Source organism: Sitodiplosis mosellana, unplaced genomic scaffold (assembly GCF_009176505.1).
Source record: "Sitodiplosis mosellana isolate CC-2019 unplaced genomic scaffold, AAFC_SMos_1.0 Smas_scaffold_6099, whole genome shotgun sequence".
Lineage (NCBI taxonomy): Eukaryota > Metazoa > Arthropoda > Insecta > Diptera > Cecidomyiidae > Sitodiplosis > Sitodiplosis mosellana.
The window spans coordinates 702,683-722,598 of record NW_022601340.1 but is presented as its reverse complement, the minus strand read 5'-3'; the positions used below and the strand labels follow the sequence as shown (position 1 = coordinate 722,598).

The 19,916-nt window shown below is 37.1% G+C and overlaps 1 protein-coding gene across 5 annotated transcripts in view; it reads right to left on the bottom strand.

The window, feature by feature from the left end:
• The window catches only part of LOC129573549 (IQ motif and SEC7 domain-containing protein 1), an 87,201-nt gene extending 69,108 nt beyond the window's left edge, over nt 1-18,093 (bottom strand). For 4 of the 5 annotated variants that reach the window (XR_008688604.1, XM_055454179.1, XM_055454180.1 and 1 more), the window contains exon 1: nt 14,043-18,093. Coding sequence is in view for 4 of the 5 variants with exons in the window: in XM_055454179.1 (XP_055310154.1) it covers nt 14,043-14,398 (356 nt within the window). In the remaining variant the exon portion in view is untranslated. The remainder of the gene's footprint in view (nt 1-14,042) is intronic. The other variant, XM_055454188.1, reaches the window with a different exon arrangement.
• Nucleotides 18,094-19,916: the final 1,823 nt, after the last annotated feature.

Genomic DNA, 19,916 nt, shown 5'->3' with positions numbered 1-19,916 from the left:
CAAAGAAGACATTAGTGTCATACTAATAAATGCCATCTATTTCAAAGGCAGTTGGAAACACAAATTCGACAAAACACTCACAGCTGCCGGTAATTTTTATGTCAATGAAAATGAAACAGTTCGAGTTGATTTCATGAGAATGAAAAGTGGTTTCCGCTACATTCCTTATTATGAATCCGAGCTGAGTGCACCGATACTTGAAATTGAGTACACCAACTCAAAATATTCGTTCATCATTCTTCTACCCCGGAGTCGAACGTGATTGTCTCAGCTCGAAACGAGATTGAAAAAATGCAATTTGACAAGACTGAGCCAAGATTTGGTTTCTCGCTATCCGCTAGAAGTTGATGTCCTAATTCCAAAATTCAAGGTCGAAATGGCAATCGAGTTGGATGACCTTTTGAAAAAAGTGAACAAGCACATTTCTTGTTAAAGATTGTTGGATTTCAAATTTCTTATTCTTCTCCTTTCAGTTGGGCATGGTTGACATGTTTGATCCTCACAAGGCCGATTTACGGGGAACTTTGGACACCAACCAACAATTGTATGTATCTGCTGCTCATCACAAAGCATTCATAGACGTTGATGAGGATGGTTCAGAAGCGGTAGCTGCATATAAGGATATAACATTCGGTTGGCATCTTATTACCATCCGATGCATGTAACGATTTTATTTACATATTGGTGATTTTAAAATAAATTATTGTTTGATTTGTTAGCTTCTTTATTTTTGCATCTACTAAGCGCTCAACCCGATGAAAATCTATTTCATGCTGATCATCCGTTTGTTTATTACATTTGGAACAAGGAAATTGAAGCTGCTGTTTTCATCGGTCGGATTACAAAGTTCGATTGATGCAACTATTGATTTGAAGATGTTAAGTTATAGCAACGCGAGCGGGATCAGCTAGTTCAATATAAATGTCATGATGATTTTACCAATTGACAATTCTACACAATTGCCGTATTTTTAATGTCTTGATAGGAGTAATTTTTCTTTCACTTTTAAAATATCGATTCGTTTTTGTTGATTCTTCGATCACGTATTCATGAAATAATTTCAAACCAAAAACTCATTTAAATAAAGGAAAATGACCAAAAAAGAAAAACTTTTTATGTTTGTTTCACTATCAAGTCTCATGGACGATGATAGCTTCCTTGTTTAATTTTAAAAAATTTTAAATTTTGCAACTACAAAAGAAATAAAATGGAAAAAAAAATTGTTATGAAGCGTTTTCCAAACTCAGTGTTCCGATTTTTTTATTGTATAAAAGAGAAGCGGTTTGAGATATAATTAAAATTTTTATTTCATGTTAAAGCTTTCTGGATGCCAATATGAAAAAAATCAATTTTGGGTATATATGTATATCCACTACGATAACGCTTGCAATGGTCGCTTCATTGGAACAAATTTTAGACGATCTCAGCTCAAAATGGAGTGAACAAATGGTACTGGTATATATATATAGAATTTATCGATAAGAAAAGTTTACTTAAATGCATCCATTGTTTACAGATTACAGAATTGACAATTGACACTCATTCGAACCATCATTTACATACATTTAGATGTGAAATGATTCGTATTGCGTTGACATAAAAAGTATTTTATGGGAATAAAATCCAAATATAATAGTTGATTAATTTTCGTGAACAAAATACATTATCTCCAAGTAATTTAATCACAGTGCGAGTGGATAGAATGGGCCAATTGATAAATCGGCTCGAGAAAAATGTCATAGACAAATCTCATATGCAAAGAGATATTGAGGAAAGATAGTGCAGTCAGAGTTTATTGGTATTTGATGTTGATGTTTCTGTTGATGTTTTTTCATGTGTAACGTACACCAAAATATTATTTGTTATGTTGAATAATCACTTAATCGCCACTCTGTATTAACATGAACATCCAGGGATTTTTTTTGTCTTTCACTTTGCTTGCTATAGACAATAATAAAGAGAATAATAATAATAATAAGCATTTAAATATAGATCAGACATTGCATTTCTTAAATGACATTAATAAACTGCTGTTCAACACATGTGCACATAAGACTGAAATTTTCGATTTCTGCAAAAATGGTGTTTTCAATCAAACTTATAATATGTGTGCTAGCATCAATGCTAATATATATCCTATGTGAGCCTGAAAAGTCGAAATCCACACAAGGTTTGTGCATTATTTAATCACAGTTTTAAATTATTTTAGATTTGTGTGATTTTATATTGCTTTATTAGTGAAAAGTGAAAGTGAAGAAAATCATGTGAAGAAAAGCTACAACAAAAAGAAATATTTAACATAATTGTGTTACACATGATAAATACTTAAAGCCATTAAGTGACCAAAAAACTAAAATGATTTTTTAGTAATTGGAATAAAAGACTTCTTATTCTGGTGCAAAAAACGAAATAAAAGTAAAAAGTAAAAAAAAGCCCCAGAATAAGAAATCTTTTATTCCAATTATTATGAATTAATTGGCTGGTGTAGTATTCCCACAAAAACATATTCAACTGAATAAAAGTATTTCAATGAAATAGTTACTTGTTTCGAAGCCCTCCACAACCATGTCTGCAAACAATTTTTGATGTATTCACTCACAAATACATTTTATTTTTTAAAGCTTGCTTAAAATGGGGAAAAGATAGCGCACTGGGTCGTAACGTCGGGAGAAAAAATCAACAAATTCGAATTCCTTTCCACGGTAAGTTTTTGTATAAAATACATACGTTCTCTGCGTCATCTATAAATTGTTTTTTTTTTCAGGTGGCTCTTTTTAACCTCAATAAGACAAATTTTATACCAGTAAACTTCGCATGTACTGCGGTGCTCATTTCTCATAAGCATGTGATAACAGCTGGTCATTGCGTGTCCCATCCAATCGAACGAATTCCATTATTCATTCGATTTACGGCAAGTGTAATTTATAATTACTGGTTTTTCACATTTTAATAAGTTTTTAATTTAAAATTTTATTTTCAGAAAGATTACACAGATGAAGGAGACTACAAAGACTATTACGTGAAGGTATTTACCTTCTTTTAATTAAATTTAAAAAGATTATCATCAATTTCTATTCTTTATTTGCAGAATTTTACACTGCACCCGAGATATAACTATGGAATCGATTTAGCTATCTTGGAACTTGAGGATATCGTAGAGTTCACGACTAATATAAGACCTGCGTGCGTGCTAGGGGCGGACCTTGATTTCGACTATTCGCAATACGACATTTCATTTGCTGGATTCGGTGTTGGTTATTTTCATGAGGATGGAATAAAATCAGAAGGACATGAAAGTGAGTAATATCAATCTTAGAATTAGTTGATATATTACCTTTTTCATTATTATTCAGACTTAGAATATACATTCACAAACGGTCCATTGCGGAAGTTATCAATGAAAAAAGTTGCAAATCCGTCAATATCAACAATTTATGATGTATATACGTGGGCTGACCCTGACATTGGCGGTACTGTGTGCATTGGTGACTCTGGCGGTGCTGTTCAAATTGAATTTTTTTGCGGCTTAAATATGGTACTTGGCATCGCAAAGGCAGGTAATTCTCCAGATCCTTTTTCATCGCAGATAGCTTTTATAAACGTGACATTACACCAAAAATGGATTGAATCTATTGCATTCAATGATTTTTAACAGAATTCAGCTTATTTCCTTTTACAAATATTTCACTGAATAATCCGATAAAAAATGCAAATTTTCTTTTAGTTTATAGTTTTACCAATTAAATTTTGATATTTACTGTCAAAACTTTGCAAACATAAAAAAATATATATGAAAACAAAATAAAAAAGAGAAAATAGCTAAGAATACACTGCCACAACATTGGCTGAATTTTATCACAGATACATTTGTTGTTGTTGTTTTTTTATACATTGATATTTTGATCATTGGTTACTAATTCTGTCAATTTAGCTTCGATTTTTCTCTTAAATACAGAACGATCGGTTGAATTTACAAAAATATCATTATTTGCATTTACAGCATCGGTTAGCCTAGCAATTGATAAAATCGGCAATTAAAAAAAACTTCAGTTTTTTTTTGGGTTGATATCAAACTATCCTAATGAACTGCATACCGTCAAACCGAAATTTCATTTATCGTCATAACTAATCGTATGAGGGTATTTCATATATTTTCGAGTCCCCCCTCGCCCATGGTTGGACGAAAAGTACATTTTTATACTACTCACGCTCGATTCAAATGGATGTATGTGTACCGTTCATGCGGTTTGAATTGGATTTGCCGAGAAATCGAGATAGAGCCAGAGAATGAGAATGAGCGAGAGAAGAAAGAAAACGAAGAATATGAAGAATGAAGAGATGGCAGAGAAAAAAGTCGTTCGAATTGGGTGTTATCTGGTCGTTTTCAGAATATCAGCGTGACATATTTGATGATTATGGAAACTTTCAGAAGCATATCATCGCTTTCAGTTTGAATAAACCAGTTCATAAAAGTTTAACGGAGGTAAAAACATCGGCTGTTCTTGTTTTGTTTCGGTTCGTTTTCGGTTTATCTAAATTGCGTCAAATTGTTAGGCGATTCGTTGCGGCGTGCATTGAAACCGTTGCCAAACCGAAAAGGTGATATGAATTAATTGAATGGAACGTGCAGATGCGTTTCGACACACACACACACACACAAACACTCAAAACAAAACCCAAGGCGAGGGAATTGTGATAATTTGAAAGTTTGAGAAACAGCCCATGGTTGCCACGGTGAAACGCAGCGCTCGACTCGATTTTCAATTTGTCCACCCACCTAAAAATAGAAAATGACTTCTTTCTAGCTTCTTTCTATCATCTTCATCTTCATCTGACCTACATGAATCATTTCCGTTGATTCTTCACAACCTGTGTTCCGACCATTAACCAATGTCGTTATTATGTACATTTTAAACGAACATCAATAGATTCAAACCAAAATGACTCGAGAATCGAACTAATGAGATGGAGTGAAAAATATGAAAAATGGTCGTTTTTTGTTCCATTTCTGAAAACAAAACAACAAAAAAAAACCGTAAATGAAAGCGAATGGTGTTCATACTCAATGGGGGCCTCTTTTTGTATTCATGCATCTGTTTTGTTTTGTTGAAGATAAGTGACTTTCAACGGATTTCATGCGAGTGAAAAGAAGAGTTCCCATTGAGTTGCTAATTTGCGAATAAACGAGTATCTCTTCATTGAGCTCTGTCCATTGGTTTTTGAAATGTCAGCAATGTCATTGCATTTCGGTCACAAAAAACACCAAACACTCATAAATTTATGTCGCGATTCATTCAACAGACATTGACACTATGGTATCGTTGACATATCTCTCTGGTTGTGCGTCGCACAATTTTCATATCGCTCCTCCATTTTGCCACTTCTAATGCTCTACTTTTTATTATTCTGCACCACATTTTGTTACAGTCATCATTCAATTATTCATTCGTTAAGCGATGAAAGGTCTTATTTATATGACAACGGCTTATAACAGCAGCAACAACAACAACAGTAACCAGAATGAGAGTGGCGCACTGACAATTGTCAACGTAAATAAAAATGCAATGCACGACAGCAATCATCACTAATTAATAAACGATACAGTGTAAAGTGAGTGCGACCGAGTGACTGAAGCGAATGAGTGAATGAGTCAATGCAGCGGTGGAATATTATTACGTGGAAAGAACGACGACCATATGCTTCTTATTGGAGAACGCACACAAATCCCATTCAAACAATGGATCGGAAGACAGAAAAATACAAAGTATTCGTTAGCCAGTGAAATGTTGTGTGTATCGTGTCTTGTCTCTTAGCTCAACAAAAGCATGTGTCGTCGTCGTCGTCGTCGTCGTCGTTAAGTGTGCATAATAGTGGAATAGAAGGCACTTGATACTTGAAACGATCACATCTTACATAATACACACTAAATAATATGGTGTTTACATTTAATACGATTTTATTGTTAGTAGCGATGGCTCGCATCGTGCAATCATAACACAAAATGTCCAAGAAACGGTAGCACTTCGGATGGGCTGGAACACTTGACTTAAATGGGTAATACGAAAGAGAGCGGTGTATACGTGTATGTATCGATCAGTGGTTTTCACACGCACCGCATAAAAAATTCACATCTGGGAAAATGTGCGGCTGCCACGCTGCCACTGCTGTGTGTGACGCCGAAAATTGAAAATAATACACTAAGCGAACGCATCGTGTTTCACGTGAAGAAATACGAACAAAAAAAAAAGAAACACATTCATGTGTTGGAAGAAGTGTATGCGCAGAAACGAAGCGAACAAACGGCGACGACGATGAAGAAGAAGAATTGAAATAATAAAACGTTTGCCATAGAAAATCAGAATAACAGAATAAAAGAGAGTAATTATCAGCGAACTACATACTGTTTTGCTTACAAAGTCAGTGCTTTGTTTGTTTTTTTTTCGCTCGCTTCTCGTGCTTTCGATCTTGCCAGTTCAGTGTCTCTCTCTCTCTCCCTCGTTCCATCTCTTGCTCTCTTTCTATTATTTTTTGTTTGTTTTTTTTTTGTTGTTGTTGTTCAATTTGACATGCACTCTGTGTTTGTGCTTTTGTTCTTCGTACATATGTTTATTCCATAGTTGTGGATGAGATATGTACCCAATCCCACACACACAAATCAACCAAAGCCAGAGATTTTTCAAAGCATTTTTTTTTTCGAGAAAAAGACACTTTGAAATGCGAATATTCCTCTGTCGGTCGACAGGTTTTTTTTTTAAACAAGAAAATGGGGCAAATTTTACATATTTTCCGCCATTCCATTTCATTCTACAAACAATCCAAACCGTTTAGTGAAATTGCTCGAAATTGTTCGGGAATATGGTATGGTTTCGTTTTGGTCGCTGCGCTCGCTTTGCGAACACACAATCTATCGTCGTCGGCACGCGAACACAACAGATTATCCAAGATTCCTTAATAAAAGGCATTTCGTGTGAAGGCTCAACTCAATTATTATTATTATCTATTATTCAAATTCGAATCTGATTTGATCAGTTGAGGATCCCGTTTTCAGTACGTCTGCCTCTATCTCTCTCCCTCTTGCCGTCTTTCTTTCTCTCGTTCTTTCTCCATCACTCGTTTTGCTGTGTGCATTCCATTTATAATAGTTCGCTCAATTAATGGAACAATTTTCATTTTTCTTCTCGACAGAACACACAAATGGCTGCTCGCGCTTGTGTCATGTGTACAAGTAATTTGGATTTTGAAAGTTAATTAATTGAAATGAATCGAATCTATGAAATAAATGAATTCACTCCGCGTGCAATTAAAAAACGTGAAGAGCAAGAGCAGCATGCTCGCGCTCGCGCTCAACCAATTTGCCCCATTGATAAAGAACAATCATTATGTCATCGAAATGATATTTGAATATGACATTCAACGAATATTCATATCACAATTGAGTGCATTTTATTTGTTGGCTCTTTTTTTCATTATCCATGAACTATTTTTACGATTGACGTGTGCATTTTTTTCTCCTCCGAATATCCAATTCCCCGATCAATGAGCGATTAATGGTTGTGAAAACCAACACACTTGGTGGAAAATACAATTACTTTGGATTGGTCATTGAAATGGAATGTGCAAAAAATAGAGAGAAGAAAATGGAGCAAACCAACAGCAGTCCAGAGGAATGTCGTTCAATTGTGAAGAATAATTGGACGAACTTGAGCTAAATGATTTGTTGAAGAAAAAAAAAACCGACAACTACCTGCATTTAACACACACACTCAGTCCATTTTAAACCATGTGGTGTCGCCGTAATGGAAAATTCAATAGTGAAAATAACAACAACGAAAAAAGAAACAGCGCGCGATCGTGCTGCGTGCACAAACAACATTTTCAAATGTAAGTAATTGAAATAAATTCTTATTTGATTTCATTTTAATTGAACTAATATTTATGGGCTAAACGAACGAAATTTTTACATACAATTTTTCTTTTGGTGTGTGTTGCTCTGTTTTGCTCTCTGTCGTCGAATGCGAACAATGATTGAGTTCATATTAGAGCGAGACGAATGACACACACCAAATGAAAAGCAACCATTGCAACAAAGTGAATGGAGATACCGGGAGAGACAGAGACAGATACAGAAAGATTCAAAATATAAAATAAATATCCCAACTACACACAATTGTAAATACAGATGATTACATGATCCGCGAGAATGTTACATAAGTTACACACACAAGTTCACTCCGAAATATACGAGAGGAGCGAAACGACAACAAAATGAATTTGGGCCGTCAGCGAATGAGAACTAAAAATGCACGCACAATATAATGACAATAAAATGCCGTTTTATTACCATTTGGCTCTTCAATTTTAATGGTATAGTTTTTGTTTTTTCATTCAGTTGTGGTTTTTGTTTTAGTTGAGTATAGCTTTTGGAATGGTCAGTCCTTGAATTCAACACCGAACGGAAAACGGCCAACAAGCAAAGCGAAACAGAGAGAAGGAGAGAGAGAGAGTTGCTCACCAGATCGCGTGAAGAAGAAATATTTTAAAATCCATTTGGACAATCGAAATATAAATCAAATGCAATGGCAATTCCAGAAGTCACACCGAACCAAAAAACGACAGACAAAACGATGAGCAACTAGGAAATTACCAAATGATTATCACAGTCGCCACAGTTAGGCCAACTGGCGCAAACAAAAATTCTGCGATAAAAACACTGACACCCAAATGAAAAACAATTACATAAAATAATCGCATTCGCGCGACCATATGGTTTTGTCATTAGTCAGTGCGGAGCATTCATGCAGCGAAGTGCATGTGCACACTATATACCACAACCAAGCGAAAGCCACATGCAACGAACACGAATGCACGTCGCATGTTTTGACTTGACTGGACCGCACAAAATATTGCTCGCATTGATTCATTGGACACTGGTTTTCTAATGAGCTTAAAAGTTTGAATTCTCTTCCTCTTGCTTGGTTGTGTCGCACACCAAATTGATCTGTCGTTTTCGGACATAAATACACAGTGCGACCCAAAGGGCAATACTCGATGAAGAATGCTTTTTATTGGATTATATGCACAGCCCGAGAGAGAGAGAGAGAGAGAGAGAGAGAGAGTGTCATAAATCATCTTGGATACAGTTACAGTTTAAACATAGAGTTTTCAATGGCCAATGGTGAGAGAGAGAGAGAGAGTGAGAAAAACATCGAAATAGCCGTTCGGTCATCGTCTACCGTTTTATTCTCATTCCAACGACCATACTATCGCATTATCTTTCACACTTTTGTTCCCTCTCTCAGTGCACCTCTCTCTTTCTCGCTCTTTTCCACCATTCGCTTTTAAAACACACATTCAATTCGATATCATTTGGTCCGATAATTGTATGCGTTTTTTCCATTGTCACTCTATTTATTCAAATTGTGATTAGAATTTTCAGTGTGCAGTTCCAACCGTATGTTTTTTCTCTCTCTCTCTCTTTTCGTTACTGTTGTTGTGGGTACGTGTATGTTTTATGTAATTTCTCTGTCATCATTTCATTTCACAGCACATTTAATCGATGCCAGATAAAAACGTACACACAGTTTTCACACCAAAATCGCTTTTGCATATTATGCGCATAGTGATTGCCTATATAAATAGCGATAGCGAATCATCTGTTTACGGATTCATACTTTGTACTCCAACTGGAAATGCATACGTTTCAGACTATCGTATGCGTTCATGTGGCTGTGTGTGTGTGTGTGTGTTTATGTGAGTATCTCTCTTTAATTTTTAGTCGAGTAGCAAAGTTCACATTTCAATTCACTCGATAAACGTGCACGTTCCATAGCAAAGAGCATTCTTTATGCATCTTTCGGCAGCCGGTTGATAGATTTATTGGTTGCTTGGCATCATAGGCTGCTGACTGCAGTGTACATAGTGCATTGTGCTAATCAGATAATGACTGGGTAAAATTTCCATCGAACTCTACCACTCTCTCTCTCTCTCTCTCTCTCTCTCTCTCCCTTTTTCACTATTTTTCTCTTTTTCTCTCTCCATCGATCTGTCTTGCTCTCGCTCTCGCTCGCTCCATCTTTCAAAGCCAGAGAGACCTTAAAGTGTTTAAAAATAATCTTGGAGCCGAGTTTGCGTTTTTTCAATTAAGTGCACACTTCAGCTCCAGTAATGCACACACACGAAGCAAACGATTGATACCATTTTTGTTCTCTTCTGGTGTACTTAGTTAATAATACGAATGGAACCGTTCAGTGTTGCGTTCATGGAATTTTGTCAACAATTTCAAAACAGCAAACAACAAACAGCCGGCCATAATCTAACATTTATAATCATAGAAATATGAGATGTGGTTTACTCACCGCATTTGGATCGGTTCGGCGTATTTCAAGCCGATGGGCAATTTTGTGAAAATGTTTTTTTAATTGAAATCGATTACATGCAAATTTTAATTTTTTTTTTTGATAAGAACCAGCGCGCACAGCACCAGTCTCCACCTCACACCACTCGGCGATTATGGTGGAATAAATGCCCCAGAGACATGGACGGATGCATAGATTTCGGAGAGAATGAGTGAGATAGAGCGACAATTGTGATTCGCATAACTTTACAAAACGTATAATTACCGATTCAAAAGAGAGAACATGATTAAATATCCGAACTACATAATTAATTCAGCACACACTGAGTGCCACAGAGACTTTTCTGTGCCGTGCTGTACCATGCACAAGCAAATATACATATGACATATGAACAAATCGTGGAAATGTCACGCAATGCCAACAGAACAATATCATGGCAAAAATATAAAAAAAAAAATGTATATGTAACAAAAAGTGAGGAACAACGACAACCACGAAAAAAAAATACTTTTTTTGCCAAAAAAAACGGTGAACGAGAAAAAAAAGTTAAAAGGAATGGAGAAAAAAACACCGAACAGAAAACTAAATGGGAAAAGCGGATTTTAAAACATTTCGTCGCAATTTTAATTTCGACGACAATTGAATTGATTTAATTGAATCATGTTCCACGTAGTTGCATCATCGCGCATTTATTTATCGACAACACTGGAAAAACACTATCTCAACTCTTCCGCCGTTTTATTGTTCCTCTTTTCTCTCTGCCCATTTTAACTACTACGTCGTTCATTTTCAATTATAGTGTTGGATTTACAGAGAGAAAAAAGAGTTTTCATGAAATCGTTCTTTGTATCAGTTATTCTTTTTTTGGTGTCATTTGTCTGCATGAGAGATCAATCTAGTTGCGATGAGTGCATGTGTGTGAGATATTGTGTTTTGTTGGATATTCCAAATGAATTTCTAGATTCTAATTTTGAACGGTTTTCTCCATTCGATCTGTTTCAATTGCTTCGTTGTTGATTATTCACCAGAGCCTATTTATTAGTCACTTGCTTCTATTAGCATGCTCGCGCGCGCGCGCGAAACAAATGAATAACGTGTGCGCAGCGACCAGCACGAACCGCAAAATAAATCAACAACACAAAGCGCAAATCGTACCGTATTAGCATTAGAGCACACAATTCTATTACAAATATAATAATAATGACACTTAGTTCAAAGTGGACGGGTAAATTTTGCAAAAGCCATTTGTTTTTGCTGTTTCTTTTTAAATTGGCTGATGTAATTCTGTGTTGTGAGCCCAGGGTCAACTACGTCAATTCATTTTGAGCTTACACATAAAATTTGTTGGCATCATTTTTTTTTTTTTTTTGGAATCACTCAATCACACCACCGCACCACACCGAAAGGATTGAAGATTGAATCCATTGCGACGTGTTTGGTATTTTCTATTTTGACAAGAATCAACAGCAGCAGCAGCCTCTATTTTCAATCAATCTTCGGTTGTTGTTTATTTTGATGCGGCTTCTCGCTGATTCAGTTTGTGCATCCAATTTTAGTTTTCGACCCACACGCGCTCGTTTACCGTTCATTTAATGACAAAATACTACAAGCTTGAGAATATTGCATTTCTCCGGCGCGCGCACACACAAAAACCAACGTCATATTTTCAATATTGCGTTCGATTCACATTGGATATTTGCGCGAGAGCCAGCAGGCAAATTCATGGGGACAGGCCAAAGAGAGATAAAGTTTTTGAGGAACGAACGAAAGAAAAAATTTTAATCAAAAGAGTGAAATATTGCATGAATTCGGGCTGAACACAAAACCAATGTGAAAAGAACCCTACGCTTAATGAGCTGAATGCTAACCAGCATCGACAGGGTGCGATTGTTTCAAACAAAATTTCAAGCATTTCATTCGAAATGTATTCGCGCGTGAGCGAGCGAGAACGCGGCTATTAAAACAGACACCCCACACAAGCCATCCGGCTTGTCAACGGTTTGGGTGTTATTAAAACCATTAAGCCTGACAATAAAAACATAAATGCGCGTATGGCACGCAGCAAATGTTCTTCTTTTAATTCAGACATTTTGTATTTAAAAACAGCCGAGAGAGAGAAATAAAATAACCGCTACCACCGACCGACCATCCAAAAAAAATGGTTTTGTGCAAAACGGAACAGTACGCTTGTCATATTTTGCCTCATAAAAATGCCCATGTGAATAGCATATACATATTATGATGTGAATAATTTGAGGAAATTTCCATTCATATTTCGTTTTTTTTTTCGTTTCTCTTAATTTTTCCCTCTCTCATTCGTTTCGACATTTATATTCCTGGTGTTCCGGAGAGCGGCATCATGTGTGTGCGCGCTCATATGAAATTACACTCAATGATTTAGTGTGTTGTGCGTTTTGTTTTTCGGACTCAAATTTCAAAAGGATGTGCGTTCGGTTCATCATCGTGCAAAAGGAATACCCAAAGACGACGACGACGACGACGACGATGAAACGGAACGGAACAAAAGACAACAACATCGAATGAACCGAATCAACCCACATGCACTGTTGTGCGCCTTAGGTTCTTTGCCTCTACTTCAAGTTCTTCTTGTTGTTGTTGTTGTTTTTTTTTGACAACGCACATCACCATTGCACAATGCATATGGCTCACAAGAAACGAAACGGAGATAACATTGTGTGAGTCGAAACTAGAAACCAAAAGGCGGTTGAGTTCCCGTCTTCTTATTCCCTACATTCTAAACACCCGAATATTCCAGTCAATATTTATTATTCGTCGATAGGATACTCGTTTCGTTTAAAATAGATCATTTCTACCCAGAAGATGTGTATACCAAGTTGGTATTACCAACATTGTGTACAATGATAATGCCATGAAGATATATGATCGGGCCGATTTAAGCAGCGTCTATTGTTTGTTGACAATATTGAGTTGATGATTTGTTATTTGATAAGACGCGGATGCTCCATTTTTCGGGGCATCAAGCACATTCATAAGGGATGGAAAGCCCTTTGATTCATTGAAAACTGGTCATATCGCACACATTGTCTATTGTCTTGTTTGGGCTGAATGGCCGAGATAAAGCGTACAACAAAGTAAAGTATGTTCGTCATAAGAGTGTGTAGTCATTGTAAAAGTTCCTCATTCTTACCGGTGAACCGCGCAAAGGGAAAGCCGAGAACGGGAAACGGAGGAAGAAAGAGAGAGAGAGAGAGAGCATCGAGCGCAAAACTGTGCTAATTAGAGCATTCGCTTCCTATTTTTCAACTAATCAATTTCTATCATCAACCTTACACTAATGTTTCAGTCGTGTGCAGTACCGTCTAACGTTGTTCATTTGTTGTATGGGGCGGCGAACGTGTAATGCAAGGTATATGAGTAATTGCGATTTCAAATGAATGATTCACAATTTAGTTACAAGTATCATTTGAAGTGGAATTGTTAAGTACGCGGTTTCGGTTTATCAAATCTAATGAGCAAGTCTTGGAATTAGACGTTTCTTCTCTGATTATAAATCCGAAACGGAAAACCAAAACCGACACAACAAATAATGATCAATTTCATTTATGAATAAAATCGAGAGAAAGAAAACCGTATGATCATCATTTTGCGTACGAAAGAAGAAAAAGTGAATTAAAAGAGAAATAATCAGGGAATTGAATGACTCACCTGTCTTCCGGTAATCGCTTGAGTTCGGCCATATCCAATTCGAGACGTAGATTGGCTACCTCGCACAGTAAACGATCTCGATCGGCGTTGATTTCCTTAACTTTTTCACGTAGCCAGTAATTTTCGCTGGCAATCTCTTCAATCAAATGGGTTGCGTTTGTATTGTTATTGTTATTATTGACAACGGTTGCGGGCGTAATCAAACCGACCGCTGTTGGACCACCAACCGGTACAGCTGATGCTAGAGCTGATGCAGATGCTGGCGGTGATGCGACAATTGTGTTCAGGCAATGCATTGAATTTTTTGATGCTGTTACGGCTGTGTCCATGCTATTGTTTGCGTTGTGCTGTATCATTATGCAATAAATATTCCGTCGAACAATTCGATTCTTTGCACTGTTTTACACATTTAATTTTTTTTCTTTTGATTCTTTTTTTCTGTTTTGTTTTTAATTGAATTTCTCTGCCTTGCTCTGTGTGTGTGTGTGTGTGTGTGTGTGTACTTAAGAATTTCGCCTTCAGTTGACACCCGTAGTTTTTACGATGTTTCAGTCGATTCCAAAATACATTCTCACTCAATTCAATTGGGTCCGAAGTGCTTCTTCGTCTTTGTTTCTTCTTCTTGCTCTGCTAATTTTTCGCTAGATTTTTGCTTTCGAGCTCTGTTTTGCTGTGAGCCCACAGTTGCTTTGCCAATGGATTCGAATCTGTATGAGTGTTGTGTCTGTATGAGTGTTTTGTGTACAATTTTCACTAGTACGGTCACGGTTCAGCAAAAATATATAAAAATTTATGCTATATCGTTAGCGAAAGCAACCGCGTCAAAATCCAAACATCAATTATTCTAATTGATTCAACTAAAGCAACATATATAACACAGTAAATTGCTATTTGTTGTTGTGTGTTTTTTTTTTCTGAAAGTTTCTGAGCAATTTATCGGAATTTCGTTTAAATTTTCGCTCACTGCTAGTTGTAGTGTATTTTCTGCGGCCTCTTCTTTATAATTTGTTTTCAATTCTCCGATCTTGTGATTTGTATTTTCTTGTTGCTCTTGGTACGTGCACGCACTTTTACTTTTGCAATTGATGTTACGATTTATGTTTTTTCTTGTATAGATTAATTATGAATGCGATGATACCGTTTTCGATTAATTTCCGACCAACGAAATGAGACTCATCATCATCATTATCAATAAAATCAGCCAGATAATAATATAAATGAAGTTGCACAAAAATCTTAAAACAAAAAGAAAAGAACACGCACACACAATAACTTGAACTATTCAAAAATGAAAGAATAAACAAACGGTATCGTGGCGAATGGAACAGCTGCTTTGCTGTATATATGCTTTGGCTCACACGAAGTCTTTATATTCCTTTTTTTAGTGTAAAATTGTTTTTTCTGTGTGCCGTCGTCGTCGTTCAAAAACCGTTTTTGTTTGACTTGAATCGCCTTTTTCGATTGTTCCTGTGTGTATCTGTTTTTGGCTTGTGCCTTTGTTCTTTCGCACTCTCTCTCTCTCTCTCTCTCTCTCTCTATTTCTGTCTGAGTTCTATCAATGCGTTGACAGATGAAATGTCTTGGGTGAATTTGATATACTCGCAGAGTAATTTTTAATTTTTCTCTTCTTCGGTGCGGTCAAAAAGAGCGACTCATTGTTGATTGAATTGTGAATGCTCGTCTTCTTCTTCTTCTTCTTCTTTTTATTCCGCTGCTCTTGTTCTGGCTCGTCTTCGTTTATTTAATGCGTGTGTAATATTTATTAGAGAGCGAGAGGCGCAGTCGAAAAATAGCTACCCCAAAAAAATATAATAGTCACACATGGAAACACAACTGTTCACTCTATAAGCCGATGTGTCGTGTTTAGTCACTAGCATAAAAGGCGAATCATGTTTTTATTTTCTTTCTATCTTCGCATTTCTCTGGTGTGGTACGGTTTTTGCTCACACACATCAAACATTCAGAGTGTAATATGTCTCGCTGATTAAATTCGCAGAACACGCACAAGACACTGAACTAAGTTGTCAGCAGCCGTAGCCGCATAGATATATAACCAATAACGAAAATAAAAGAGTCTGAATGACGATGACAATGTCGATACACACGAACAGCAAAAAAAAAGAGAAAGAGAAAGAACAACAGCAAACACAAAATTGGTGGCGCCTGTAAGGAATTGCTCTGTGTGCGTGTACGTACGCTTAAGAAAAATGGCAAAATTAATTTCGGTGCTTTTGCACGTTCTTGTGAATCCGTATTGTTGATTCCTTGTTGACTTTAAGCCCCGAATGACATTTGATACACCACCGAAATCAATGACACTCTCTTTCTCACTCTCTTTGTGTGTCGATTCTTGTCGTCGATGTGTCAATATCACCGCTAATTCACTGCTTGCCAAAGCACAAGAAATATCAGTCAAATTTTAATTTAATCGAATTTTCGACAGCAATTGGCGAGCGTCGACAAGCGAACATTGAAACCGAACAGAAAAAAAAAACACACCAACGCACCAAAAATAAATGATACTGCGATTTCGTCTATATGTATATACGGTACGGTACATACATCGATATAAATGTGTATTTAAAAATGGCAATGGGGGCTAAATCGAGTCTATCGGGTGGTGCGTGTGTGTATGTGCCGTGCAACGAGTCCCATCGAGAGAGAAAGAAACGATTCGAAGGCTGTCGTGTGTGTTATTGTTGTTGCCGTCGATGTTGTAGTCGTTTGTTGGCGAATACACAACGAGAACGGGGGAAAAAAAAAGCGAGAAATTTTCACACCGAAAATGCCGAAATTCAAAGTTCACTCTCAGTATTTGTGTATGTTCCAAAGTACATGAAATCGCTTAGGTCGGTAATTTTTATCCATCCATCGTCGACGTTGTGTGTATCGCATAGAATCCTTCAATAATATAATCAGCAGCAGCAGCACCACTACCACCAACGATGGCAAAAAAATCGATAAACTGTGTGTGTTACTTGTCGCTACTGTGTTGCTAGTTTATATATATTATTTGCTAGTGCTATACTTTGTTCCTACTTTGTTTGTTTTTTTTTTTATTTCTTGTTTCTTCTTCTTTTTTCGCTTCAATTGAGTTTCTGTTGCTGACTAATTTGGTCTGTTCACTGCTGGTGGAAAAGTTGAGCAAACACACGGAGCTGTGTGTGTGTGTGTGTGTGTGTGTGTGTGTGTCTGTGTCTGTGTGTTGTTATTGCAAAAATAGAAACCGAGAGCACTTTTCAATTATAATTTGCACTTTTCACTGTTCACGTCGTCCATTTGTCATTTCTAATTCACTTAATTCAAACGAACTTTTACGCTCATTTACGCTCACTCGTCTAATCAGTTATCGTCTGTGTCACGGGGCTGCCAGTTATGTGTTGATAGATAGCCAACTTTGTTTGATTCTAGAGATGTGTTACACAATCTCTAATTCGCGATGATTGAGGAAATTGCCTCTTTCTCTCTCTCTCTCTCTCCCTAAACACAAAAAAAAAATAGAACCTCCAGAACCCACTTAGCGCGCGCGAGCGATTGAAAGACAGACCAACGAATTTCGCTTTATTGTGAGTAGTGCACAACCGTTATGCACGCCGTTCGTTTGTTTGATGCACTCGTTTACCACTTTTTTTTATATTTCTTCTTTAGCTTGTTTCAATGTATAACTGTTTCACCGCCGTGTTAATCTGTAAAATGTGCGCTCCAGCGATATTTACAACAATTAATTGTTATTAACACTCATTGAAAATACGTACACTGACTCACTTCGCGAACTATGCACAAAATGACACTTCCGACTAACGAACGATATTTATTTTGTTTTCGAGCAGCATACAAATAACATGAATCCAAACATAACCGCCGCGGTCTCGACTCTTTTATTCAATCTGTTCATTCACATTCGATCGTTTTATTTGTTATTCAAAAACAGTTTTGTTTTCGGTTGTGTTTTTTTTTGTTGTTCGTTTTGTATGATCGAATTCAGTTATTCTCCGTCGTGCTGCGTCCGACACGAAGTGGCCATATTGAATTTGATTCAATAACTGAACGTTGCTACGATTCGGATGCGTCTTCAAAGTGCTGCTCTACGTCGATTCCTCGTTTACACTCATTTCGCCCTCGGTAGCGATGGCAGTGTGTGTGTGTGTGCATGTGTGTGCGCACGTATCTGTGTATGAGTGAGTGTATTGGCTGCACATCTGTGTGACGGTGACGAAGCATTTGCCTTATCACTGTCTCGCTTTCGCCAGTCATATGGTGTGTTGTGTATGTGCGCCTCATTCACATCCATCGTCGTTACTCGCACAGGCAGAATAGACCGAACATTGTGCATTGTACAATGGTATTGAGCGCCACCACACAGTTTACAGTTCGAGTGTCATGCGTCTTTAGTGCGCGCATTGATACACAAACAAAATTCACCATCAACGTCTCTTTTCTATTTGGCTCTCATTCACATCGATATGGTAACAGCAGCAGCAACAGCAGCAACAAAAACAACAACAGCCACTTTGCCAATATTTGTTCGGCAGAAATGTCAGAGAGTGCGAGCGTGTGTATGTGTGTGTATATTGTATTGTGTACATGAGCCGACTGACGAGAGTACCAATATTGTCCATATGTTTAATCCATGTTCTGGTACAATGTTCATTGCTCGCGTATCATGAAAACACACGCAGAAATAACAATCGATTAAAAGTGTATATCTCTCGCACGATATGCGTGTGTACGAACACTCGAACCAATAACTGAATATGAATCAACACAGCACAAGCCGCGGTGCCGCCAGACCGCCAAGTTCAAAACAGAAATTGGCGAACAGAATAAAAATCAAATTCATATTGCCCAATGCGCCGCGCCAGCCAGAAAGAAAAATGCACATATTTGAAAAATCCAATTTAATTCACATTTTCTATTTCGCTTCGATGGACTGCAACCGTAAACACAGGTACGCAAAAAACGAAAACAAAATTCATATGAAATAATCAACTGAAAACAAAACAACAACACATAAATGGACGCGAGCTGTACATTGGCTAATAGTTAAAGGTACTTTGCACCATCGTTCAATTCCGTTTTCTTCTTAACACATTTACCTTTGTTTTGGTTGATTTTTAATTTTCTTTATCTGTCATCTCTTGTCGTTTTAGTTCTATCTTGCTTGCGGTATATCGGTTGCTATCTCCAAACAGCAGCATGCTCTCCATCTCTCTCTCTCTCTCTCTCTGTGTGCAAACAAGTCAGGAAAAAAGAGCTCGAGAGTTCTCGCTGAGTTTTTTTCGCTCGTCTTTTCTCGTTCCCTTCTTATTCTCTCCGTTTATGGTGGTTTTTTCTCTCTTTCGTGTGTCACATTATCATCTCTATCGTTTGTTCGTTCCAATCTCTTTCCATTTACCTGTGCCATTCTATTCCATTTTGGTTCAATGTGCACAAGCTCATGCATACACACAAACACTTCATCACCGGAAAATAATTCGGATTAATAATCTTGAAGCAGCATGATGTGGATGTTGGTGTTTGGTCCTTGCCGTGTCTCACTCATTTTCTATATCCGGTTTGACCGAACCCAAACATGTGCCCCAAACCCATGGCAAGAAGGAAGAGAAAAAAAAAACCAAACAACTTCGTTCCCTTTTTGCCGCCCGGAACATGGCACATAATTTGGTGCACGAGTCTTGCTTATTTCAATAATACAAATTCCCGGTGTATGTTCAACTTTTCGATTTTCATATGCAATAGAAATTCTTTGCAAAGCCAGCGCACGCACATACACACGGAAGGTAAAGAAGCGACACAATGTCTAACAAATATTTCGTATAAACGCGCAAAACATTGACGATGAATTTCGTATGTTTGTGAAATGTGAATGGTATA